Here is a 27,533-nt window from a genome sequence, read left to right as displayed (position 1 = left end):
AACCTACCAGTGAAAAAGCATATGAAGTTGAAAGAAAAGGGAAGAAAGGGCACAGCAGCTGACAAAAAGATATAACAAAGAAATAAGTGAGCAGAGGAAAACCAACAAAAGCTGAAAGTTCATCCAATCTGCTTGCAAGTAATAGGACTTGTTTCAAAAGTGGTACTGAAGACTGTATTAGGACTCGATTTTGTGTGGTTCTTGTCTTTTGCCCCAGCTGCCCCAATGCTAATGCACTGCAATGCTGACATATGCTGTACACAAAGCTGTAGGTACTGAGTGACTTGATGGAGCAGACAGAGATCTGAAATGAAAGAGCTAACAGTGTAAATGCCATTCCAACTACCCGCAGGAACACAATCCCTTAATGATTTCCTAGAGACACAGCAAGCAACAGAAGCAGAGGATTCTTTGCTCCTGCCACAACCGCTCAGAGTCACTGGACACAGAAGGATGTGAAATGATTAATGTTTCATTGTGAATGCCAACCTCCTGGAAAGGGGACAGAGATGCTCTTGCTGCTGCTGCCCCACAATGGGCAGATGGTATATACATATAAATATATATATATATATATAAATCTGCACACAGATTTATATGTAAAATCTCTGCCACAAGTTGCCCTTTATTTCTGCAGCACCTGTGGGTGACTGATCCTACACTGAACCCTAAGATGGAAAAACAAACCCAAAACTTATGGATCAGTCCTGAAAGAAGCCTAGAATTGACTCCAGCTCTCTGCAAGTACAGTTGTAATACACAGCCCCTTTTCTAAACTGACATGGCCTGACACTAGTAACCACAAAAAATACATATTCCTGTATTATCCCTTTTGGCAAACACCACCTCATAACTTAAATACCATTCTCATCTTCCTCAAAACCACTAGCAAATTTAGTGTGGAGCAGGGAGTGGAGCTGACATGTCTGGTATTTGAACATTGCAGTGTTCATGCACCTACAGAGCTGTAGCTCCCAGTTCATTATCTAGCCCTCCTGTTTTATGGAAGTTCATGTGTTTTCAAGACAAATTAATCAAGGCTTACTTGTCATTCGTCTTGTGTGTCAGGCTGGTGTGGAACTGTGAATGCTGATCTGAGCAGGGACTGTAGTAACAGGCCACAAAGGTGCTCAACTCGTGTGTTTCAACTGTCAATTGTCTTGCTCTCAATGTGCTCCCTGCAACTGAACTTTGGGCTGGGCACTGCCTTTTGCAGTGTTCATGTGGCATCCAGAGTCCTGAGCTAATTCACTTCTATGTGTAAGCACAATATGAGGGTGATCATAATGCTTTTTAACACGTCAGGTTTCTTCCCTGTAACATAGTTTTAAAATTTGAACCCAGAGGCACTGCCAAGGCATTGTTATGGTTAGGGCTGGAATACCTACACTGACACAGTGCTCCAGAACAAGGACAGACATACAGAAACCTGCTCTCAGTCATTATTCCACAGAGGCCATTTATCTGTAAATCAAACATGTGGAACACTTTGTTTCAGATTATCCCCTTGACGCACCAAAGCAGCATCTGATCAGCTTTCACTCTAACAAACACAGATTTGTGTCATAAATGCTGCAGGAAATAACCCACAATCTCAGTCTGCCCTCTCACAGGAACAATCTTTTCCCATGAAGGCCTAAGGTGTTCACTGTCCACAGAAAACGCCAGTGCACAGACAGAACTTTGCATAATATGAAGCCTCTGGAGGGATTAGAAACACTTTTAATGTCTGCCAAAGATTATGTTACAGTCCTGCAGTACTCTGTACAGAACTGCAGGACCAAGCTTAATTATTTGAACATAAGATGAAAGTAGTACATTTTAAGTGCATGTTTAAATGGAATAGTTCTTAGAAGAACCCTGGCAAGAAACAGAATAACTTCTTTTACTTTTGGAGAATGTTTACTATTGCATCATTACTAACGAGAAAATGAGGATTTCTGAAATTCAAGAGATTAAAGCCATATGCCTTAAAATCTTCTCAAAGCTCAACCTAATCACAAAACTAAGGATTCTGTAATTATATATAAAAGTCTGTAATTATATGTAAGAGTTTTACCCAGATTTTCATTCTTGACTACAGAACTGTGTAAAGACACATTCAGAATTCCTGTTTTGGTGGTTACTCTCCTTACTCAGACAAGTTCTATTGATCTCAAAGAGCTTTATGTACACATAAAAACTGATTAAGAGCTGTGAAAGACCACTGATTCTTTGTCTTTAATTTTAAGCCTTGGGGAATCTGATTTAGTCTCCTGAACTTTAATTCTGACATTTTTTCCACTTTTACTCAAGCACAGGCAGCAACTTGAAATACTTCAGCTTACAAGACAAAAGTCATACCTTTCTCTTTTTTTGGTCTGACAGAGATGATTAGCAGGGAAACTTCCTTTCTGGAGGACCAGGAGTGGCTGAGAGTCCTGTGAGGGCTCAGCCTGGGCCAGGCTCGGGGGGATCTTCTCGCTCTCTGTAACTGCCTGACACGAGGGTGCAGCCAAGTGAGGGTCAGGCTTTTCTCCCAGAAAACAAGTGACAGGAGCAGCGGAAACAGCCTCAAGTTGTGTGAAAGGAGGTTCAGACTGGGCATCAGGAAGAATTTCTTCACAGAAAGGGCGGTCAGGCATTGGAACGAGCTGCCCAGGGAGGTGGTGGGGTCACCATCCCTTAAATGTTCGAATGATCGGGTGTAGCACTCTGTGCTCTGGCCTAGTTGGTAAACTGGTCATCCTAGGTTGGACTCGATGGTCTTGCGAGTCCCTCCCAGCCTGAATGATTCTCTGATTCCGTGAAGTTAAAGCCTTTCGTGCCGCGGTGGCAGCCAAGGGCAGTGCTGCAGCCCATGAGCATGGGGTCGGTCCGTGTGTGCTCAGCCTGCCCCTTGCCCCCTTCACACCACACACCATGGGCTCAGCCTTCCTCAGGAGCTTCCCACACGGCCGGGCCGAACTGGAACGCACCCCTCACCCACTCCCACAGCTTACAGCATCCCTGCCACGGCAGCACCGCTGCCACGGTACCACACACCGCAGATCGGAGCGCTTCTGACGGGCCCGGCCCGGGCTCCTGTGGGTGAGCGGGAGGGGACGAGTGAGAGGCGGCGATGAAGATATAAACTGTGGGACACAACTACGGGACAAGAGGCCGGGTTCGGCCCCGCGGCCCCTAAGGGCGCTGCGGGCGGAGCTCGCTTTTCCCGCCGGCCGGAGGGGGTCCACGTGGACCTCCCGGCCACAGGGAGGCGGCAAAGGGCGTGGAGCCGGGGGGGGCGCCGAGGAGCGGCGCTGTCTGTGGTACGTGACGTCATCAAGGCGCGCAGGCGGCTGGAGCCTTGCCGAACGCTGCTGCTTTCAGAGAGACATGACCACACAGGTAATTAGAAACACAACGTTAGCTAAGGTAACTTCTGGCTTGAGGTGTGTATGTGTGCGTATCTATAGGCTGCTCATGTGTAATATTAATTATTTTTTCTTTCTAGTACGGCATTCTCTTCAAGCAAGAGCAAGGTGAGCAAATGCTAATGGGTATCGAGCAATGTCGGTCCTCTGGGATGATGTAAAGTTTATAATAGCAGGTATCCGTGTGAGGAGATCTAGTTACGTTTATATTAGGCATAAATCTGCCTAACTCAGAGGTAGCTTGTGCTGCTTTTTCAGCAGTGACGCTGGTCACACAACACATTGAATATTTTGGAACAAAGAAAGCAGTGACAAGGCTCCCGGAGCACTCAGTAGACCTGAGGAGCAGGGTGGGGTCTATTGCCAGCATTGCAGCTAACCATTCCAGCATTACCAAAACTGGCTGTGCTCTTCTGTCGGAAGAAAATACTTAATTTTTAATTCCTGCGCTTATATTCTCCTTTAGCTCACGATGATGCCATCTGGTCAGTTGCCTGGGGAAAAAATAAAAATGATGGTTCTGAAACAGTGATCTCTGGTTCTTTGGATGACCTGGTGAAGGTCTGGAAGTGGTAAGTGCTCCATGTTAACCTGTGTTAGGCCTTGGAAGTAGTCAGTGTAGAGCAGCCCTGAATTCCCACAGTCTGCAAGGATGGTAGAAGTTATCTCAGGGAAGGGGTAGCCTGGCACACAGAGCTGCTTTTTGAGCAAACTTACCTCCACTGGTGTGTGCTTTCTCTTGGAATGGTGGCATTCTGGTGTGCTTTCATTTCCAAAGAATGAGAATCCTTTTGAAAAATGCATGTCAGAGAGTACTTGATGTACTTCAGTGCATGTGGAGATGTGTATCCTGAAAACAGTAATAGGAATAGTGAGAAAGAGGAAATGCCATCTTCATTTTTTGTTGAAAAAAGGTCCTGATACCCCTTATGGAAGTGTGCTTTTGCCAATAAGTTATTCTGTCTCTTAGACAGAGCAGTGTGAGGGATGTGCTTCACTTCAGTGATGGGTTTAGCTTGGCTGGGGTGACTGAAAATGTCAGTGATGACACTTTGTGCTGAGCTCACAGGTGAACACCAGCTCTGGGAGCACCCCCAGACTGTGTGTGCTGGACATCTCTTGGTGGGATGGCTTCCAGACTTAGGATGCAGTACCTGCTTGGCAGGAATCTGGTAGATTATTGATCTCTCTGTTCTTTAAGTCCAGAGATTTGTGTGTAGCCCTTGCCGTTTGATGGGAGGATTGGATTGCCCTGTATTTGACAAGTGGAGGAATGTGGATTGTCTGTTTTGTGTGAGGCTGGGGGTCATTCAGCACCCCCAGCTGTTCCCAGCCGGGCTTTCCTTTGCCTTGCACTGCAGGAGTGATGAGAAGCTGGACCTTCAGTGGACTCTGGAGGGTCACCAGCTGGGGGTGGTGTCAGTGGACATCAGCCACACTGGGGCCATTGCAGCATCCAGCTCCCTGGATGCCCACATCCGCCTCTGGGACCTGGACACTGGCAAACAGATCAAATCCATAGATGCTGGTCCTGGTAAGCCACCAATGCTGAGCTGGCTCTGCAGACAGCACTGTGACTCTTCTGGCAAACACTGAGCACTGGGGCATTGGGATATACCAGGGGATCAAGGTCTGTGGGGGCTTTAATCTTTTCTGTATTTGCAGAAGTCTTAAAGGTTTTATGACCTCAACGCAAAGCAGCATCAGACAATTTCAGATTTATTTTTGACACACTACCTGTGCTTTCTCAGGTACACATAGTTGGCTTTTTGCTGCATGCATAAAGCAGAATGGAAACCAGCTTGCTCTTACACATGTATTGGTAAAGAGATATTTGGAAGAAATAATTCAAGTGCTTATTCAGATGGATTTACAAAGGAGCTCTGAACATTCTTCATAACACTGCAGTGAATTTGATCCTTTTTTATCCAGCATATTCAAACCTGAGATTGCAAGTCACAACAGTTATCAATGGCAACAATGCTCATGTTCTCCAAGCTGGAATTCAGGGCCTAAGGTCTTATTCCAAGTATTTAATGAGTCCACTGGAAGTCATGAATTTAGGAACAGTCTTGCAGTGTTTTAGGGAATTAATACTAAGCTTTTAGGAAAAAAAACTGTGAATTACATTGTGCCAGATAAATACATCGCACTGCTATGAAAAATGGTGGGTTTTGACATTCAGTTGCAGGAATGCCATCTGTGTTATATTTGTGTATCTCCATTGCTCCTGCATCTTCTGTGCTTTGCTACGTACTAGTGTTGCTGTTTTCAGTAGTTTTAATCTTTTGCTACAAGAAAAAAAGTAAGATTTTAGACTTAACTGATGCAGTCTTAAATTCTAAATTTATTGTTACACGAAGGTCTCATACGATCAGGCTCTTACTAGAAATGTAATATTTTACTGAAGTAAGTGGCTCAAGATAAGCTCCATTAATTACATAGAAGGGGTAACTTGATGAGCTTGTGCACTCTTAGAGGGTTGAACGTCTAAACAGATGCATATAGAGCTGACACTGTTGAATAAGAACCAGGTATAGGATCCAGCTAATTGGTTTTTATTTTTTAATGCAGTTGATGCTTGGTCCCTGGCTTTTTCACCTGATTCCCAGTACCTTGCAACAGGAAGTCACGTGGGGAAAGTAAATATTTTCGGTGTTGAAACTGGAAAGAAAGAATATTCTCTAGACACCAGAGGGAAGTTCATCCTTAGCATTGCATATGTAAGAAGCACAGTTGATAATTCCTTATGAGAAATTGCTATTGCTGTAATATGTTGTAAATAGGTATTTTCATTTATGACTTTATCTCTACAATAATACTAAGTGACAGCCATAGTTCCAAATACAAATTGTGTGACATTTGCCCCCTGCACATCTGGAAAATATATTTGGGTCTTGCTTACAGTCTTGGATTTTTAGAGCCTAGGTATCTTGCATAGATAATTTTTTGTGAAAAGTTGCCAAGGGAATGTCAGGGCTTACACAGCAAAAATGCACACAGATGTTGAATAACACTTTTTGTGTTTTATTACAGAGTCCAGATGGAAAATACTTGGCCAGTGGAGCAATAGATGGCATTATCAATATTTTTGATATTGCAACTGGAAAACTTCTGCATACGCTAGAAGGTATGGTTTGGTTATTTGCAGTACCCAAATTCTGGCCTCATTTCTGACAAAATTTGAGGATATAATGCAAGTCAGAATTCTATCAACAAGCATGGCAAAAGTGAATTGACATTTTTGTACATTAGACAGTACTTAGTTATTTAGTGTGCTCTAACCTAAGCCACTTAAAATATTAGAGGCAAACTGTAAACTCAGGCTTGCAACATAAATGCCTTTTTAAAAGATACAGTCAATAATGCTTAGGTAAATTCTTAAATTGTGGCTCCTTGAATTGCAGAAAAGTACAAGGGAATGAAGCCAGGGCAAATATGTGCTGCCATGCATATGTTTTCTTTTTTTTTAGTTATTTGTTCTGAAGCAATTTTTGCCGTCCTTAAAAATAACTGAACGTTTTATGTTGTAGAAGACATGCATTTTTTCTAACAGATAAGTGGGCTTTTAATGTTTCTGCAGTTTCTGCCCAGCTGTAACCAAAACCCCAACCACTTAAATACACAATCATACTATAAAATATTACATGATTTCTAGTACAGACCCACAGTGGGAAGAAACAAGATGCTCTGTGTGGCAGACATGCCTTAGCATTCACAGCTGGGAATTGCTGTCCCTTTCTCTTCTCTGGTGTGGGAAGAGCCTCTGGAGAGAGGGAAGCTCCAGAGGCTGCTCCCCAGTAGGCACTGCTGGTGTGGTACTTCCTGCGTTCTGGCATCACTGAGAGCAGTGCCAGCCCTGCTGTGTGGTGGGAGGAGTCCCTGCCAGCCCTGCCCTGTGTCCCTATGCCCACAGGCCATGCCATGCCCATCCGCTCGCTGACCTTCTCCCCTGACTCCCAGCTCCTGGTCACCGCCTCCGACGATGGCTACATCAAAATCTACGACGTGTGAGTGGGGACTGCAACTGCTTAGAGGCTGATACTGTGAAACACAGATCAAACCCTCGGCTCTCCTCAGTTCCTTTCAGCTTTTGGTGACTTTTTATGTAATACATAATGGTAGACCGTTAAATACTACATCGTTAGATATTGTTTTTAAAAGTGTAGAGGTAGAAGAAAGCTGTAACTTGAAAACAAATTACTTTCCTCATATTTGCCTGTAGGCAGTAAGCTAATTCTTCTGTGTATCTGTCCTATTAGCTTGTGTTCACCCTTCCTAAACACCTGTTCAGTACACAAGAAATTATATATATGACCTATAAGTTATATTTCTTTTGCATCGTGCAATACCTTAGAAGACCTTAGGGAGGAAAAGGCCCTGCTTCAGTGGTCTTCAGCCCCTAAACCTGCATTGCTTTGGCTTTGGTGAAACTGCTTGTCTTCCAGTGTATCTTCTCAGTGACTTATTTTTATGTGAAGTATTTGAAATGGAAAAACAGAATCTGCTGTAGCACCAGTTCAGCTTGGATGAACAAATGTCCAGAAGTCACCTTCCACTGAACCGTTCCTGATTGCACTAGCTAGAATATGTTCCTGTTGCTTTTTCCCTGGAACTCGCAAAGCAAATATTAACCTGTTCTTTCCACAGGCAACATGCAAACCTGGCTGGCACATTAAGTGGTCACGGATCCTGGGTTTTAAATGTAGCATTCTGTCCTGATGATACCCATTTTGTTTCCAGGTATTGAGGATTTTTAATTGTTTATGATTACTGAAAAAATAAAAGATTTTATAAGGGGAGATGAATCATAAAAATTAAATGTGTACACATTGCAGTGGGACCTGTAATGAAATAACACAAAATTTCAAGGTTCGAGCCAATCTGTGATGTGATAACCAGCTGTAGTGAGAGCATTTTACAGGGTAGGTCACCCACTGCAGTGTAGGTCCTGACAAGTGAAAAACAGGCAATTTGATTCTAAATACCTGAAAATTTGCTGTTGAATCAAGAATTACAACTTAAACTAGTAGTACATTAATCTACTTGAACTTTAGTATTAATTGTTAAAACAGCTGAGGCAGCTGGGGGACCAAGTGTATGTAACAGCAATTGCCTTATCCAAAGAACTTGGCTGAAAGAATTTTTTGGCCAAAATGAAATGGGAGTCTTCATTTTCACACTGCAGATGTTGGAACAGTAAATTTTAAAGGTAATGGAACCTGGCAGAAGATGCAGTCCTTTGCTACTTCATCCCTGTATTTGATGGGTTTCTTATGTCTACCGTATTAACGGTACCCTTTAATGTTTGCATTAAGCTTTAGTTAATCCATTAATTTAATTCATCAGTATTATTTGTCTTCCAGTTCATCTGATAAAAGTGTAAAAGTTTGGGATGCTGGAACGAGGACCTGTGTCCATACTTTCTTTGACCATCAAGATCAGGTATGGCTGCTATTCCACTCAGTCACCACATTCCCAGGAGAGCTTGTGTGGTTGTGCACATTTGTGCTTCACCTTGGAGCTGCAGCTTCAGGCTTGCAGTAATGCAACTTTAGCTTGCTATAATGAAATTTTACAAGTTGTAGTTATTTAGCACTTAATATTGAACTAGTACTCCCAAATTAACATTTTTCAGGCCCAGGTAAATGCAATCCCAAGTGGCCAAAGTCTCACCAGACTCTTTGTTACCTTTGTCTCTGGTCTTACTTACTTCTGCGACTTACACAGCATGTGCATATGTAAGGTTGGAAATACTTATTTAAAAGGATGGAATTACCTCTACAGATGCTTGAAAGCAGCCTGGAGACTTTAGAAGTTTTTCCTCCTCCAGGGGCTGTAATACTATGAGTTTTTAGTTTATTGCTCAGTGATAGCTACCTGTGAGGGAGGGAGTTAGGTTTTTACCCATTTACTCTTTGTCCAAGTGTCAGGTGATAAATAATGTTACATTTTAATGGATCACTGAGCGAGAAACAAAGGATATTCTTCCAGATTTTGTTAGAACTTTTTCTTCCTTAGTACTTCCTTCTTCTCAGCTGTCTATAGCTATGGGGGGTGTTAGTATTGAAGTACCAAGTAGTTTGATTTGCCCCGTAGCTGTTGTGTATCTCTTTCGGTCTGGGGCAAGCAGAGTTGTGGCAGGGTTACATCTCTGTTACTGGCAGTGCTGGGTTTGGTACTAATGTGAAATAGTGTACAAGGTTGCCCGGAACATTTGACATTCATCACCCTTCCTGATGTCCTTCTGATGGAGAGGGGGTCACTTAAGAGCTTGTGTAACTGTCTCAAACCAGAGGACTGAGCTGCATTTTTCTAAGTTTTGTACTGGTAGGTCAATGGTTCTCTGGAAGAGCTTAAGGATAAACCAGGTCATTCTTTAGTCTGCATGACAAATACTTCCTCACTTGTTTTCCTGTACTGTGAAATACCATTTTTTCAGAAAGGGCTGCAGGATGGGTACGAGTGGAATTGCCTGGGTTATTTATGCAAACTGGGGCAGGTACTTTCCAGCCCTGCTGGACTATCTGTGACTGGTATAAGCCCCTGGAGGGCAGTGTCCGGCGCCAGTTCTGATCCATGGACTTCACTAACCCTTCCACTACTGCTTGTAATAAATGTGAGTACCACAACAATGCTTTTTTCTTTGTCCTCTCTTGATAAGCTTGCCTATGTTTTATTTACAGGTTTGGGGAGTGAAGTACAATGGAAGTGGGTCCAAAATTGTGTCTGTTGGTGATGACCAAGAAATTCATATTTATGACTGCCCAGTTTAAGTGTCTTGACTGAGATGCTCGTCTTTTATAGCAGTTTCAAGGGACTGCTACTGTCCCAAGTAATTTTTTTAGTATGATAAAAGCATTTCATACAGATCTGCAAAACCAAATGTTTTTATCTATTTTTGGTTTTGTTTAGCATGAAAGCATTACTTTTTAAAAATAAAAGCTACAGCTCTAAGTCCTTGTGTCTAATTATTGGAAAAATAGTAGTTTTAGAAAAACAATCATGGGTGAAGTAAGCACTCAGTTAATCACCCTTGCCTTTAAACATAAATAGACCAGAGCTGGAAGGCACAGGCTAAGTGTCACAGCAGCTTATTTTAGCAGAAGGAAAAGGACGGAGGCTGTGTTAGAGATGTGGGAAATAACAGCCTCAGCTTGGTTTGATGCTGGACCAGCCAAGTGCAGGGGGATCACTTAAGCTGAACACCCTTTTCAACAATCCTGTGATACATGGACATAGATCATTCAGCATGGTTTAATTTCACTAGAAGGGACCACTTGTTTCTAACTCTTGACTGACCAGAAACACTACCAGGAAATAGATACAAGGGAAAAAAGGCTTTAATGGGATCATTCTGTTGGGGTACCATGGATGTTAGAAAACAGGAGCAGTATACCCAATGCACGTGGTTTTGGTTTATTCAGTTTAGTTAAGGCACAAGTATACAATGCCTAGGAAGTAGAAACCCTTTCTAGGGAAGACCGAAATACAAACCTTGAGCTTATGGAAGGTCAGATTTTTATTTGGAAGTATTTGCTTGTATATAGCACATTAAAGGAGAGCTTGTAACCTTAGGTCACACACAGAAGCAGCTGAAGGAATGCTACTGTAAACCCACAGAACACAAGAAAAGGGTGATGAGGCAGAGGAGGGCATGCACAAAATGCTTCTGAAATACAGAATGACAAAGGTAGGAGTGGTGCAGCTAACCCAAAGTTGAATATTGAGAATAATGTACAGTAGATGACAGGAGTCTGAACTTAAAAGAACTTGTTTAAATAAAGGGGGTTTCTAGAGTGGCTTAGAAAGTACAAGAGAAGCATGAGAAAAGGTGAAGTACTATTTATTAGAAGTTATTCTATGTTTATTCTATGAAATTAATTTTCCAGTATGAAAGTATTTACATAAGACACTCCACCTAGCCTCTATCGATATTGCGCAAGTCTTATAGAAATAGCACAGGTGAAATAAATTGAGAACCTTCACAGCAAGGAAAATTCATTACCAATTTGGTTCTCAGCTGTATGACAGTGGCTTATATAGAAAGACTACAAGAACACAATATAAATTAGTTACAAAAAGGTGATACTGACAGCGCAGCAACTCAATTTGCTGAACACAAAAACCACAAGCAGTGGCTATTACAGCCATGCAGTTTTCATTGTGAAAATTTACATCTTAGATGACATCCATTCCACCTTGCTTTAAGATGCCTGACATTGTACTCCTGTTCTTGGACCCTCCTCATCTTCCTCATATGCTTCTCCAGCACTGTTGCGGTAGGTTTGCTCGTTGGGATCAAAATCTTCTAGGTCTACCTGATCCATTTCATCTGTAACCATAACATCTTCTCGCTGAGGAAGCAGAGCCTCCAGCAGAGACAGCTTCTCCCTTGGCAGCCAGTAGTGCTCTGGAAACTGGACCTACAATTTTACACATTTTTGAAAATGAGTGTTTATTCATGAGTCAACACGAGTATATTGGCTACAGAAAAACGTGCAGCTTACCAAAAACTGTATAATCAGGCTGCCTTTGTCCATTGGAGATTTGTAGACAGGCATCCCTTCGTTGTAGATACACTTAAGGTCACCGTGTTTTATCACTTCACCTATGGAGCAAGAGCTGTAAGTGGGCTGCTGAGATGGGACAGGTATTTCACAGCCACATCAGGCAGGGCTATACACAGGCACTGCTCTCATGGCTCCTCAGGGAGACTGTAAGCAATTCACAGCAGAGAACTAAACCCAAGCTGTACAGACCTAAGGCCATGTACACTATTTCCCCTGCTGTAAGGGATCAGTTTTTCCTGGCACAGCCTTCAGGCTGAATGAACTAATAATTTAGCAGAATTTAAGATTCTTGCCTCTTTAATACTTTCCTGCCTATCCAAGGAGGTCAAGGTTTATGAAAAAGTATTTGACAGCTTTAGCTACAACTCTGCACGTTTTAGAAAAAGTAACAACAACAGAGACCCAACTAAATTAAGTGACAGCCTCATGAACCTGTTGCATCATCCAGTTAGGAAAAATAAATCCCAAATAGAACAACCTCCCCCAAAAACTCCAGTCCAGGTACAATTAAACAGGCAAGCAGTTGATAGTTTATATAGCATTAGAACTCTTTAAAACCTACCTGGCCTAGTAGATATGACAAGAACTCTGTTGTCCAGAGTTTCAATTGTCTTTCTGAAACCACATAAGGCCTCCGAGAGTTGAATTCTCATTTTTGTGATTAAGTCATGCCCTCGTCTCTGAAAGACACTGTGATCCTTTTGATCAAGCACGATTATAACATCACCAGGCTCCAAATCAGGCTCCTGGTCACCTTCTCCATGAAATACTATCTTCTGACCATCTTTCATACCTGAGGAGAAGAAGCCCATTTATTCTCTGCAGAACTATAGACTATTACAGACAATTACTAGGGAACCAGTACAAATACACAGTTCTTACCTTTATCAACATGAACTTCTATGATCTTTTTCTCTCTTACAACCTTACAGCCATTGCAGTTGTCACACCTGTCCTTCGGGTTTATTCTTTCACCTTGGCCTTTGCACTCTGGGCACACAGTTTGGATTTGCTGCACCATGCCAGGTCCAATCTGCTGAACTATAACTTGCATCCCTCTTCCTTTACACACAGGACATTTTTCTACTGCTCCTCTTTTTCCGCCATAACCTTTGACAAGAGAGTTAAACTTGTCTCAAAAATGTACAGAAATTGGGCTGCAACTCACTGGCTTTAAGAGTATATCTAGGTAACTTAAGAGTAGTTCAGTAACAGAATTGAGTTGCCATCACAAAACACACCCCACTAGTAGACAAACAAATTGTTTATACAGCTTATTATATTAGCCTCTGCCCCACCCCCCAGCAAATCCTCGTGTCCAAGGAACTGTCAGCGTACCAAATTCAAGACATAAACATTCCATTACTACTTGGAGAAGAATCTGGTTATTAAACATTTATCAGAGTACTAACATACAAGACCTTATTAAAATTTACCTCAAAGAGGACCAGTCATTAGGGAGTACTTAATAACTGTAAAATTAGTAGTAAAATTAGTAGCATAACACAAGATAGACTTCCACCCACAGCCATTAAAGAAGTTTTACAGAATAGACATTTACATCCAGGTTCTGGGTGTAGTTAATTTTAATTTAGGTACCCCTAACTGCAATTCACAGGGAGTTTTAGTTTGTGATTAGAACAATCACTTAGTAACACTGTGATTGAGAGACTTATTCTTGGTTAAGTGTAAGTAAAATTAAATACCCTGGCAGACTTTCAGGGATCAGACAAAGAAAAAAGAGAAAGAAAGGTAAGGAATCCAGACTTTTTTTCTCAGCCCCAGACAATCCACACAAACACACACAAAGAAAAAAAATTTGAAGAGGGGTTTGAAACCACTGCTTGTTTTTTTTTTTTTTTTTACCTTCACACTTTGCACAAATAACATTCTTTTGCAGTGCCAGTTTCCTTGTAATACCATTATATAGGTCTTCAAGAGATACACCTAACTGGTGCACCACGTTTTTGCCTTTAGAAAAACAGAAGGGAAATATTAATACTTGTTCAGCTCTTGTAAAGACAAACGTTCATGCACAGTCTCACTGAAGAAATGCAGAGTTCATTCCAAACTTTGAACACAACTCAACCCCCTCAAAAGCATGTGCACTTCCATCAAACCTGCATGTGCAGCTTCCACTAAGCTCCACCCATTTATGTCCAAACATAAAAGTTCAACTGTAATGAAGCAAAGCATCATTAAAGCCACCCTATCCCTGCTTCTACTCCTAATGTTATAAGCTTAACTGAAACAGCAAGATGCAAGGACACTACCAGCTTCAGATCTGCCAATTCAGAAGTTGCTATTATGCCTGCCTATGAATTTCCATGCCACTTCATAGCACAATCTCAATGATTTTACAGCAAGTTACTACTTGCTCCTTTAACGGTATTGGTCATGAAAAAGACAAAAATCATACCATGCTTTTGGCAGCACACTGTATTCAGTTTCATGTAATTTCTCCCGAATATTTTCATGAGATTTGAAATTACTGAAATTTAAGTTGATGGTGTCCTTTGAAGCAAGTTGCCCAAAAGCGTATGAGCAAGTGAGGCACAGATTTGGAAAAAATGTAAACAGATCTAAGTCAACTGCTGACATACTAATGTTTCCCCCTCCCCTACAGACTACCCATTCCCCCTTCAACAAAAAAAATAAATAGAATTTAGCAGAAAGATGGCTATGGCTAAGCCATGTTATCTACTTTATTAGAATCTTAATGCTAGAGTAACTAGAGAAGTCATAGTTTACTTGTTCTATTGTTGCAACAATAATATCCACACTATGTGCACTCATCAGAACAGCAGTACCATAGCACAGGTGTTTTATGCTCAAGTGCATGGTTAGAGTTTCTAGAACTTGTGTAGAACTGTGTACCTCTTCTCTCTCTATTCATTCGGCCTCCACCACCAAAGAACATGTCAAAGATGTCCATGGGTGAAGAGAAGCTGCCGCCACTCAGGCCTCCTTCTTTAATAGCCTGCTCCCCACCCTGGTCATAGAGGTCCCTTTTCTTTGGGTCCGACAGAACTTCATATGCCTGGGATATAAGTTTAAACTAAAAAGAAAAAAGAAGCTCTGAACAACTATGACCAAGAGGAAAAGTAGCCCTCTCATATACAGCTCCATCTACAGATGGAGCCACTACAGCACCCTCTTGGAGCACGTTTCCAAGAGGAAACTCCCTGGGTAACAGACTAATATCACACTTCTGTCCAGGAAAACCACCCCTTTCCTCCCTCTCCCCCCTCCTCCCATGTTTTAAGTGGGCTTAATTCAGCCTCATCCACCTTATAAGTATATGCCAACTACATTTTGTTGATTGTGGTAGTCACAACAACCATGACAACCTCTTAACATATCCATTTAGAAAGGAATATGGACTATCCCTGAGGTCCTGTGGGTGCCCAGCTGCTCGTGGCCACAGCAGTGCTAGTCAGCCTAGAGCTACACAGGGATCCTCCACGCATGCTGAGCTGGTACATCCAGCTACAACAGAGATTTATGTCACCAGACACTGCTGTTGCTTACACATCACAAACACAAGGACTTAGATACAAATCAAAACACACACTTTAACAAAACAGTTAGGGAATTTTCTTAAATAGCTATGAAGAATTTCCTATTACTGAGATTACCAACTGAACTTTTAAACATAATTTATTTTCACTGGAATGACCACTTCCATTTTAAACTTCATTTGCCATGTAAAGTGGTATAAGCAAAAAAAAAAAAAAAACAAACAAAAAAACAAAAAAAAAAAAAAAAAAACCAAAAAAAAAACCAAAAAAAAAACCAAACAAAAAAAAAAAAAAAAAAAAAAAACAAAAACAAAAAACAAAAAAAACAAAGGCCCAAAATAAAAGCAGAAAAGGTTACCTTTGACTAGGCTACTGTTTGAATTCTTTAAATTAGTATTCTAGAGACTTAAGTACGGACCTTCTACTCCCATATTAGAATATTAGCAGACCAGCTTTTAGATAAACAATCTAAAATCTGTGTCTTCCATAGCTCTCCAGTTGTAGTGCTTGTTTATCATCCAAGCTAACAGAGGCAGCTGAGCGGGTCTGTGCTGATAGTAACTGAGTTAAGCAGTCCACCCATGCGCAGCCCGGTGATTCCCTGGGGATAGTTATCTTGGACGTCTGCATTAGCATTTTTCTCTGAAGAAAACCCATCCTGTTCAGGAACACAAATCCATCCAGCACAGCAGCGCTGGCAGCTGGATCCACTACCAGCCTTTACAACGTCTGGCAGCACAGTTGCAACTGGTACACCAGAAATCCTTCCAGATTTGCCAGTTTTAACCAGCTCCTCCAAGGATGATCGTCCACCCTAACTACGGGTAAATTGGTACGCGCCACATCCAAAAAAGAAATGCCGCATCGCCTTTGACACAGCTAGGCCGTCAGGCCTACTACTAGTCTCACAGCTCTGAACCGAGACCTGGAGGTAGGGGAGCCTTCACGTTCTGGCACTACGCTGCAGAACTCGAACTACGATTGAGGGCACGCTGGATTTAACAATGGCCTGTCCTTTGGGGACCCGCGATACCCCAGCCTTGGGCTCTCCCTGCAGGGCCGCCCATGCCGCGGTGACCCGGCTCGGCACAGAGCACCACGCAGGGGCCGCACGCGCCGCCGGGAGCGCGGCCGCCTCACGGCGGGCGGCCCATAGGCCTTGGCCCAGCCCCAGCCCCTTCCCCCCGGCCCCGCGTACCCGCTCGCCCTCGCTGGGGTTCTTGTCGGGGTGGTACTTCAGCGCCAGCTTGCGGTAGGCACGCTTGATCTCCTCGGAGGAGGCATTGGGCTTCACCTGCAGGATGTCGTAGTACTCCGTCTCCTTCACCATGGTGGGTGCCTGTGGGAGAACACGCCGCGTTACCCTGGGCTCACCCTAGCTCACCCCCGCCCGCCGCCCCGCCGAGGCCCTGCGGGCCGCGCTCACCGCCGCAGCCGCTCCGCTACACACAACGCCGCCGCTGCTAACACTGCCCAACCCCGGCAGCCCCGCCTCTTCCGCGGCCTTTATACGGGACCCGGCCGAATCTTCTGGAATGACGCCGCGCGTGACGTCACGGGGCTGGAACGGTCTAGAACGCGCGCGTGACGTCACCGGCGGCGCGCGCGCCGGGGCGGGGCCTCGGGCGCCGGGGTTCGCGCTCAGTGATTGACCCAGGGTGGTGCGAGCGGGTGGATTGCTTGAGTGCGGCCCGCACAAACCTGTGCTCGGGCAATGGAGTACCGGAGAGCTGTAAATTATTGTCTGTGCTGATGTGGTAACGCACGTCTATTCTTACATTTTGTAATGCTTTTCGATTTATGTGCAATACTGTTTCTCACTAAAAGTTCCAAAATAATAAATTTATTACGTGGACGCGCTTTGCATTAGCATTAAGATGTGACTATTCTCTGGAGTTAAAAATACCTTAAAAGCCACCCCGTGTTTTGTATCTTTCTACTGTAGAAACAGTATGTTGAGTGAAATTTAGAAAGCTTCCACCTGTGTCAGCTTTGGACAAATCTGGAATGCTGTGGGCCCGGCAGAGGTGAGGGTCCCTCCTGAGGATCCTTCCCGAAGGTCCCACCTGAGGGGCCCCTCATGGCCGCCGCCTCCCTTGGCTCCGGTTTCCCTCCCTGCTCTATATAAGAGTGAAATCCATTAGCTCGCCCCTAGGAGAGCCTGATGAGTACCCTTCTACAACCTGCCCCACGCTATGTGTTAGATCTTGCTCTGATTAATTAGTAGATAGCTTTCCTGATGCCTTTCCTCCGTATTCTGGGCCTTTTGAATTAATTGGGCTAATGCTGTACCCCTGCTCTGTACCTGTTTGTTAGTTACCCTTTCCTCAAGCTGGCCTGCCTAGAGCAGACTTGGAATCTGGGCTAGTTTTCACCTTTCTCCAGGTTATTGAAGGTCCTCAATTAATTTAATGCTCAGGGGAAAGGTGATAACTGGTACTTGGGCGGACCTGAGTGAAAGCATATTTTCATAGAAGATGGCAACTTAATGCTGAAAAATCAAGTGAAAAATACAGAAAAGCTACATGAACTGGTAACAGATTTTGCTTGAACTTGAATAGAAATGCTTACAAGCTGCTTTTTTATTCCAGGAAGCAGTTCCTTATTCCTGGGAATAGTTTTATGGAAGTGGAGCATCTCCTGTGATTATGATAACCCAAAGGTTCCAACTCCCTGCCCTGCCAAGTGCAGCCCAGGTAAAGAGTCAGGATGACTCTGAAGAACAGGGCCCTGTCATGTTCTCTCACAGTGGGAAATGGCAAAAAAAAAGAAAAAGAGGGAGGAAAAACAGCAGTGTGGAATCCGAATGAAAATTTGTCATAATTTAGAGCTCTGGTGCTATTTTAATGAGCCTCCTACAGTATTTCAGGTAATTACTATTAGAAGGTTGAATTATTACAATCTGCATGCAAATTTACTGAAGGAGCAGGGGCTAATTACAGGAAATCAAGAGAAAATATCAGTGAAAGGAACTGTTCAAAACCACAGAAAAGAAATCTATGTTGGTAACTATTATTTTCTCTAAGCATAATTATGAGCAGCTGAATGTGTAAATCTGTGTTTTGCAATTGTGAAATTATATTGGCAAGTAAATACAGAAGTTATTTTATTAAAGTATTTATGCTAAGTTACTCTGTAAATTTCTAGGCCAATAATTAAATATCTCCTTTTTAAGGCAAAAATAAGTTTATTCTCATAATGGTCTTAAAGATAAATTAGCTGAAATCTGTAGTTCTGAACATATTTCCATTTAAGAAGAAACAATAAATCTGTTTATAGCTTTGTAGTAGCTGAATGCTTTAGTAGATGAGAAGCTTTCACAGCACATAATGAATTTTAGAGATCCATTTTTAGTATATCATAAAAACAGTGTATAATTTCTGTGAGTAGAAATCCTCATGTAGGTGTCTTTAGATACTGGTAAATACAATAAGAGCTTACACTGGTGGATGGTTTCTTACTGTTAACATTTGTTACTTGTAGTAACAGCCAAAAACTTGGTTGGTTTGGATCTTGGCGTAGGAGGATTGAGCCTCCTACTTCATTTACTTTCATTTTATTAGGGACACCTATCAGGTTATATTTACTTTAATATGCAGCGTTTGTTTCCTCCATCTTTGGTTCCAGGTGGTACAATCAAACTGTTATTTATTCAAAGAATTAGTGCGAAAAGTAGTAATAGTTGGTGTTTGAAATGATAAAATTGGGAGAGATACCCCTCCATGGATATTCTTTGCATCACCATGTGCATCTCCTGCATCACTCTGGTGTGAGTGATGCAGTCATTCTGATACCTGAGGGGCATGCAGTCCTACAGCTGTCTGAAGTAAGGCATTTCCTATTTATCAGTGCTGTATTTATGGAACATAGTTAGAACCCTCAGCAGCTGCTTTTGTCATGATCAGTAATAAATGTGATGCAGCCTCTACACATGCAGACAAGTTTCTCAGCAATTGCAGTGCTGGTTCCTATACTCATCCAGCCTGGTGATCAAAGGTGTACATGCCCAGCTCTGGTTTGTGCTGCACACCTTGTCTCCTTAAGTCTGTGGTTGTTGCTACTCAGCAGTTGCTTGCCCATTTTTCAGATGAACTTCTAATTTCTTTTACTGTTCATTCCCTTTCTTCCCTCCTGCCACAGGTAACATGCATCACCTTGTCACTTTTTACTTGCACAGTATCCAATTTGTGTGTGAGCGACAGCAGGAAAACCAGCAGAGAATTTCTGTTCTCTGCAAGGAGGCAGGACTGGACTGAGAATGGGGAGCCTCTTTGATTTAACCACCAGAGGACTCTGCTTCTGAAACAGGTTAGCACAAAACAAGAGTTAGAACTGCTTTCCCCCGACCTTGGGACTCTGCAGCATCTTTATATGCTACAAAAATTATGCATTTATCTTTTAATCCCATTATATAAGCCACTGCTAGAATCAGCTTGATTGCATTTGTTTTATCTGGCTATATTACTATTTTTCATTCTTCTTGAAAGCATCATCCTGGAGACACAGGTAAGAGAACAATCTGCTGAACTGCAGCTGCAGCTTCTTGAAGCACCCTTGATTTTTGTAAAAGAAGAGCCAAAAATTACTTTTATTACAAACACTGGGAAAAGAAGTCAGGAGTCTGAGGGACAGTGTCTCTTTTCAGTCACACTAAATTTGCGTAAAGAGCTTCAGTATTTCCTCTGTAGGGTGAAATTAGAATCACAGCAGACTTTCCTTTGTGCTGAGCTGGATTTTCAAGCATCCAGATCTCAAAAGTTACCACAGTTTCTACAAACTTCTCTGGAAAATATTCTTTAAATAATATTTTAAGCTATGATTTTTAGTCTTATTAAAAATACATGTTAAACAGTAAAGTGACCAAAGGTTAATGAACCTTTTATGGTCCTGGGCCAATAATTAATGTATGAAAAGGATGTTTGTGCAGAAACAAACTCTTAGGAAAGTCTTTTTGCTACAGATGGAAAGTAAAAGATCTGTATTTGCAAGAAAAATGTAAATTATGGCATTTCTTTTGAGCTATTTTGGGTAGTGTGTAGTGAGTGACTAGCAGTCTTGGCTCTCTCTAATCTGAATTCCTTCATTAGAAATGAATTAGTACTAAAAGCATACGTGAGTTTAAGAAGTTGTTGCTTGCCTGGAGCTTTTCCTTATGGAATCTGACCTCAGTATCATCTCCTTGGCCCAGGGTAGCATAAATTGGCTGATCCTTATGGTATGTGTTGAGACTCACTTGTTTAGTAAGAATTAATGGAGGCTTTGTCACAGTAATATTTGGAGACATGTTTGGATTTAGAATTTTGCATAAACCCTGAAATCTACCCTCATTTAGTAGCTCTGTGGAGATTATTTTTTTTTTACTTTAGTTAAAATGTTTTAGCCATCAAGTCAAATTTTAAACGTTTTGAGATAGTGGGGAAAAAGAGAGAGTTGTATATAATCACAGTATAGTTAAGAGGACATTGCAGGCAGAGGGTTGCAATTAGTAGCAAGTTGAAAAGATGACAGATGATTTGAAATAATGAGAAAAGATTAGAAGTGGTGCCATTTATGTAAAGAAATGTAACAAAGCCTTTGAAGCTGCAAAAATAAAGGTTATTAGATGTTTTGCCAGTGGTTGTTGTAAGGCTTTTTTTTTATTTGGTTTGGATTCAGTGCTGGAAGATGGGAGTAACAATAGGACTACCAGTATAATAACGTTTGCACCAAAAGGTATTGTTTTACACTATTTGTTACCAGTTAAATGACTAAGAAAAGGAGGAAAAAATGGGGGCACTGTCATACAGTTGCTTAAACTAACTGGGATGAGTAGCAAGGAGCACCCAGAATTAGTCCACCCCTCTGTTCATTTTAAGTAAATACAAGTTTTAGGGTGAAACATTCACTCTCTTGCCTTACAAGTAAATAGATGGGTGAGTGCACAGCCCTGGGTAGTTTCATATTTCCATAGTCTTACTGTGAATTAAACCTAAAACATCCTGTCCCAAACATGCTCCACCCACACTGAGGCTGCTCTGCCTTGCAGTGCTGTTGGGCACTGATCTTAGTAACAACATGGCTCTGGTTTGGCTTCTCTGATATTTCTGTTAGGGATCATGTGGCAGTGCTAATTTGTAGTGACAGTGCAAATTTGTAGTGGCAGTGTCTTCAAGGTATCAGTTACAAATTTCTGAAAGATACCAGTCCTAATTTCAGAGCAGAGGATGTGAACAGTATGTGAGCTTTATTTGGCTTTTATGTTCCTTTACAGCTTACTGAGCCCAGAAATCTTAACCCATAGCTACAAAAAGCTGTCCATCCCACCACAAAAATTCTGTCTTGGTCTTGTGCAGTCTTGTGCAACTTGCATGCAGGGAGATCTAGGCATAAAAAAAATGGATCATAGCATCTTGTAAGGTGCAGCATGGAAAAACCATTTCAAGATGAATGTCTTTTCTGCTGCACTCTATATAAAGTTGCTGGCCTTGTTTGTTAGGATTTATTTCTTGAAACTTGACGACAATCTGGAAATATATCAGAACTGACAAAACTGGGGCTGGCAGTTGCAGGAAACACAGCTTATCACAATCACTTGAGTTTTCTGTTACAGTCACACAATAGAGAGTCCAAAAGCAACTCTTCTCCCCCAGTTCCCATTGATAATTTCCCCTTGCTTCACAGCCTGGCTTCCCTTCAGCTGCCCTTGTTACTGGGGGAGTGATTTAACACTGGAGAATGCTTGATTGTGTCAAAATAATTTGATAACCATCAGCAAGTTTAAGGAGAATTATAGGAAAGGCAAAACAAAAAAAACCCTTGATAAACACAGTGTATACAGAAGACACATATATTTGAGGTTTTCTGTTTATTCACTGAAAATACAAGGCTTAAAGAGTGAGCAGTCATTTCCTTCCATGAAACCAGCCTGTTATCCAGCCACTAAACACCCAAGATGCAACTCCAGCAGTTCTCTAATTGGATTCCTTCATATAGCATCTAAAACATTCTAGATGACCTGAAGAAGAAAAAGGGTTTCCTTGCAGCAGTTTTCTTTATTATGTTAGTGGAAATTGGTTGCAAGGAAGATACCTTGTAGCTTTCTGCAGAGAGTCCTTGGAACAAAGCGTTAGGAGAATTATCCCAAAATGGAGGAACTAAATCAATCCTGACAAATATGGAGTTTTGCTGCATATGATGACACACTTTTACCATTGAAATATCCCCCATTTTGTGCTCAGATAGTTTCAAATCAAGTTTCTGGTCTTGAGAATAGATCCCTTAGAATCTCACTTCAAAGTTTTCCTTAATTTCAGATTGCATTGTCTATGATTATATGTCTGGATATGGTGCAAGACACTCTGGAAAAAAATCCACACTTTGGATAAAGTTAATATTTTCTATCTTAGATACTCCTACTCTGCCTGTCTTTGTACCATTAAGTAAAACATTTTAGATTATGTTCTCTGGCTCTGAAGGCCATGGCATAGCATGGCTTGCATGTCTCTTCCTCCTCCAGACAGGGTAGCCATTAATATCCTCTCCAGTGGCAGCCTGTGCCCTGTGTTGTACCAGGGAAGTGCCAGCTCATACAGACCAAAACCCTGCCAGGGAAGGTGCTCACAGTGGGTGGCTTGAACCATTCTCTAGAATTTGTTTTGTTTACTAGTGCAGAAGTAGCCTAAATAGCTGAACTGGACTCCTTTACATCCTGGGAAGTAATTTATTCAGTCATGTGTAGAAACTTCCACATTCTACCATAGGACTGCTCTGGTGAGGTGCAGGAAGTGCTGCTGGAGTTGTGCTAGAGGAGGTGCTTGGCTCTTGCAGTACTGCGTTTCATAGGCAGAATTGACTTGAAGGCATTTCCTAATGTAATTAATCTGTGTTTTCTTTAAGAAAAGAGCTTCATTGAATGTGCTTTTTGAAACTAGACTTGGTAAAATTAGAATTGCTTCAACTTATGTGAAGGAATTTGTGGAAATCTCGGCAAAAGAAAAGATTTGCATCTTAAAGCATTGTAAACTCATTAAAATTCCTCTCATGGATAATTAAAGAAAAGTGAATTAAAAGGAAAGTTTAACAGTAAGCAGCTCACAGGCGCTGTGACATTTCAAGCATGTTAAAATCAGAAAGAAATAGCTTTTGTAGCAGTAGTCTCCTCCTCTTGTATTACGTGTTGTTTTTTTCTAACAAATAACCAGTTACTGTTGGTTTCTTTGGTTCCCCAAGTACCTCATTTATGCCTAATCCACACAGTGCTTTGGTATACTTTGTGACCAGCTTGCAGGGTTTGTCAGCATGCCTAACAGTGGAGAGACTCTCAGGAAAAAATTGCAGGATGAAAATGCAAGGAATGTTTCAGGAAGCTGTGAAAATGGGTAAAGTAGCTTTAGCATTTATTTTAACAAACTGATATATCAGTTTTTCCCAACTTAAGTTTCTCATGTACTACTGTGCAGATCCACAAGAATTATGTTTGCTGTCTCTACTATCTAATGAAGGTGTATTTTTTGAGGCTAGAATGAGAGAAAAGTGTTAATGAAAGTTATAAATAGGTTTATTCTCCTGTACTAAATCCTGCTTTGACTTTAAACCTACCGGCATCATTGAGTAGGGACTATATTGTTTGTATCTTATTGCCATATAGGATACACCTGGATAATGTTAATTTATAGCACAGAAGTGATTTAAACTCTTCTCTTCTGGATTTGGGGGAGTAATCCTCAGGTAATAATTGATCCTTGTGATAGACCATCTTCTTCCTGTCAAAGGCAACAGAACTTAACCATCTCTAGAGTGGAAATGGGGAAGGGAAGTTTAGAAGAGTGTATTTTAATGTTTATGTTACCTTTTACATGTAAAATAGTCCTGCTGGGTCCTGTCTCCTTTCTGCCCTAGGCAGCACAAAAAGAACAGTTTGTTTCTTCTACCTGTTGATCTATCCCTGGAATGGTGTCTCCTAAAAGAGACATCTCCCCATCCCTGGAGTTTTTGGAAGTACTTAAGATTATAACAAGATATCTCACGGGAAATATTTTCAGCTTCTGACTGTTAGAAGTTTGTCAGTATTGCTAAGTACAAATATCCATTTCCGAGACTGAGCTGTTGTATGATGTTTAGTCTTCTGTTAAGTTAAATCTGACTTCACATTTGTTTAGGGAATAACTTGCATATTATGTCTCTTGGAAGATTTGTTTGATCCTTTCAGGTAAAGGATTGGTTGGGATAATTTGTACCATAATGGTTTCTTCTGTTCTGGGCTTTGTAATCCTGGATAAGAATTGTGAGGAGCAATCCAAAGACTTCTTACAGTCTTCAGAACAGGAAGAAGTTTAAGAAATCTTTGAAAACTTTTGAGTGTATTATTGTTGCTTCTGGGATCCTAAAATCCTAATGTAGTTAGTAGTAGAATTGTCATTTTTTGGTTTGATCTGTCCAAAGATCATAAACCACTATTTGACTTGTGATCAGTGTAGGTACACTCTTGACTCATGAAAGTTAGGATTTTGCTAAATTATTAATAATGCCTCTATTTTAGTCCATGCATGCTTCTATTTGTGACATGCTTAGGCAAAAAAACAAAACAAACAAAAAAAACCCCACAAAAAAACTGAAAAACAAAAACCAAAAAAACCCCAAACCCCCTGTGTTTTCCATTAAAGAAAAAGGTTAAAGGAGAATTTGAAAGATGTGTAGCATTTGGGGTTTTTTTCTGGATTTCTAATGAAAGAATATCAGACCCTAGAATTTGAAATACTTTTGATGCATTAAAAGTCTGTGGCATAAAACTTCAGTGTTTTGTTTGTGTTTGAAGATGCCAGTGCACGTTGCCATGTTAAATGCTGTTGTTTACCTAGTCTGGTTTGAAGTTAGGTAGCAAACTTTTGTCCCTTTTTTACTATGCTGGAAGTAGGATTCCAAGTAGAAAGGACTAGACAAAGAAAATAAAATTATATCAAATGGAAATAGGAAAGAAAGACCTTTTAAAAGGCTGAAATTGAATCAGTGTGACCTAAAAAATGAGGCAGAGATGAAATAATGAGTTCTGTGTGACCTAACTTTGCTGCATTCCCTGCAAATAGCCATACTGAGACAGCTGCTGGAAGACTTCTGCTTCAGGTCTGGGTTTGTGCTGCTCATAGGAGAACAGAGCCAAAAAATCTGTACCAAGGTCAGGGCAGGGTTGTAGTACACTCCCAACTGCTGAATAGAGCCTTTTTGGGGGAGAATAAAAAAGGCTCATTACATTGTTCATTTCTTCCCATTCAGCCATGAAGTTCTCAGCTAGCCGTAAAACTGGTCTGCTCACCAAAATAAATGACCTGATTTTTGAGGATATTTATTCTTAACAAGTGAAAAAAATGCTTCAGTTCTGTTTTCTGCAAGTAAAGAGGTGTGTTCACTAGCTGGTGTGTGCCAACTGTGTTATATGGTAAAATAGATCTCAGCTGTTAACTTTTTCACTAGTACTTTGTTCTTTATTAAGCATTTGTTTAGCTTTTAAATATATCTTTGTAAGAGAAGAATTTGTGTGCATAATTTGACAAAGACTGGTTTCTTGTACACTGTGAAAATCAAAGTGACTACTGAATCAGCTGAGCCTTTTTGTAAGAGTAGGAACATATCTGGGCTGATCTACAGCCCTGTTTTTAAGTCTCATGAGGGCATAGAAACCAATTAACAGCTAAATCTAACCTGTTTTTCAAGGGCAAAGGGGAACTTATAAATAGAACTAATAAGGAATGTATTATAATATTGCCCTCATTTGAATAGAGGAGTAATTAGTAAATAAGATGACCAGTCATAATAGACAGCAGTGTTCTGTCAAGGGCCGTGGGGACCTCTCTACTCATTTAAAGAAAAATATTACGTTACAGAAAATGAGGGTTTAAAGAACTAATGTGGCCTGTCATTACTGTGGCTTTTTTTCCCCTTATGTCGTAAAAAATGGGAAAACATCTTCTAAGCATCTTAGGTAGTTGACAGCACCTCAGAGTCTGGAGATACAGTATTTGCTTGGCTATTTCTGTGCCTCTCACAGGTTTCTCTTCAGCTGCTGAGCTACCAAAGTTGTGGTGCTATGTTGATTTAAGTCAGAGTGGCTTTATTGTCTTTGTCTAGAACTCTAGGTCAGATCTGTGATTCTAAATTTATTAGTGTGTGCTCATTCCTACAATCTGTCCCCAGAGTTCTGCTTTAAAATTATGGTTTTGGCTCTTGTAAGATACATGGGGATTTGGGACAGGATTTCTCATGCATGAGATCCAGATGAAGATATTTAGTTTCTGAAGCCTATAGGCAGAATGCCAGCATCATTACAGTTTTCAGAGGTTACCCGTAGGTAATTTAAGCCATTGCTTTTTGCTGCCAGAAGAGTTGTCAGATGAATATTTAATTATTCCATCTTGAATTAAAATGCCCCAATGATCTGTTGGAAATGTCTAACACCCAATGAAAAGTTTTTGAGAATGTGCAGATGTAGACCCAAAGCACTCCCCAAAGCTGCTCCAATGGAGAGTTAAGTCTGGTGGCATGTATATAGCTGGGTTGGCCTGGAGAACATGCAACAAAAGCTTGGAGGGGGGAATTTCTCAGTGTTGGAACAGAGATCAATATTTAGGACACTTGTCACGAAGGCTGAAAGAGCAAAAGGTGGACACTTGATTGGAAGAAGGGTGTTTTATAATCCACTTTATAATGGATTCCTTAGTTAATCAAACCACCAAGCTGTAAGAGTTTTTAGAAGGAATTCACTAAGTTGTCCTCACAAGAAGCAAGTGGTGAAGCATAAAAACATGATTTATGAAGAAGTTCCATCTTGGGAAAATGCATCTTTTCCACTTGAGCCTATTTTTGTGTGAAGTAAATAGGCTTAATATTTAATAATTAGGAAAGCCAGTTCAACAAGGAAGTGTTTGAGAAAAAAATACTTGTGCAAATGGGGATCTGCACACATTGCTCCCTAAGATAAACACCTGTGTCGTACAAAATATTTCTTTGGGCAAGGCAAGCAGAGCAAGGAGTTTAATTAAAAGCTGGGGACTGTGTTGTAAGAAGTATGAAGT

The 27,533-nt window shown here is 41.3% G+C and overlaps 3 protein-coding genes across 6 annotated transcripts in view; 2 read left to right on the top strand and 1 right to left on the bottom strand.

Annotated features, from left to right (window-relative positions):
• Positions 1 to 3,333: 3,333 nt before the first annotated feature.
• SKIC8 (SKI8 subunit of superkiller complex) lies at positions 3,334 to 10,355 on the top strand. Its single transcript, XM_062501168.1, has 10 exons — positions 3,334 to 3,369; positions 3,476 to 3,503; positions 3,862 to 3,967; positions 4,757 to 4,929; positions 5,970 to 6,118; positions 6,432 to 6,525; positions 7,312 to 7,405; positions 8,046 to 8,138; positions 8,762 to 8,840; positions 10,082 to 10,355. Exons 1-10 carry the CDS (start codon positions 3,358 to 3,360, stop codon positions 10,169 to 10,171), a joined length of 918 nt encoding a protein of 305 aa, XP_062357152.1. The 5' UTR covers positions 3,334 to 3,357; the 3' UTR covers positions 10,172 to 10,355.
• Positions 10,356 to 11,224: 869 nt separating this feature from the next.
• Positions 11,225 to 27,533, bottom strand: part of DNAJA4 (DnaJ heat shock protein family (Hsp40) member A4) — a 70,487-nt gene continuing 54,178 nt past the window's right edge. Inside the window, exons 1-8 of one of the 2 annotated variants that reach the window (XM_062501091.1) lie at positions 16,916 to 16,995; positions 16,688 to 16,828; positions 14,846 to 15,026; positions 13,835 to 13,939; positions 12,851 to 13,078; positions 12,531 to 12,761; positions 11,906 to 12,006; positions 11,225 to 11,821 (exon numbers count right to left, since the gene is read on the bottom strand). In XM_062501091.1, the coding sequence (XP_062357075.1) occupies positions 11,603 to 11,821; positions 11,906 to 12,006; positions 12,531 to 12,761; positions 12,851 to 13,078; positions 13,835 to 13,939; positions 14,846 to 15,026; positions 16,688 to 16,819 (1,197 nt within the window). In that variant the 5' untranslated portion in view covers positions 16,820 to 16,828; positions 16,916 to 16,995 and the 3' untranslated portion in view covers positions 11,225 to 11,602. Of the gene's footprint in view, positions 11,822 to 11,905; positions 12,007 to 12,530; positions 12,762 to 12,850; positions 13,079 to 13,834; positions 13,940 to 14,845; positions 15,027 to 16,687; positions 16,829 to 16,915; positions 16,996 to 27,533 lie in introns of those variants that run through there. The other variant, XM_062501092.1, reaches the window with a different exon arrangement.
• The window catches only part of ACSBG1 (acyl-CoA synthetase bubblegum family member 1), a 36,521-nt gene continuing 28,627 nt past the window's right edge, over positions 19,640 to 27,533 (top strand). For 2 of the 3 annotated variants that reach the window (XM_062501087.1, XM_062501088.1), the window contains exon 1: positions 23,767 to 23,846. In XM_062501087.1, coding sequence (XP_062357071.1) covers positions 23,767 to 23,846 — 80 coding nt within the window. Of the gene's footprint in view, positions 19,798 to 23,766; positions 23,847 to 27,533 lie in introns of those variants that run through there. The other variant, XM_062501089.1, reaches the window with a different exon arrangement.

This window comes from Cinclus cinclus, chromosome 13, assembly GCF_963662255.1.
Source record: "Cinclus cinclus chromosome 13, bCinCin1.1, whole genome shotgun sequence".
NCBI classification, from domain to species: domain Eukaryota; kingdom Metazoa; phylum Chordata; class Aves; order Passeriformes; family Cinclidae; genus Cinclus; species Cinclus cinclus.
The sequence above is the reverse complement of the archived record's forward strand: the minus strand, read 5'-3'. Positions and strand labels throughout refer to the sequence as shown.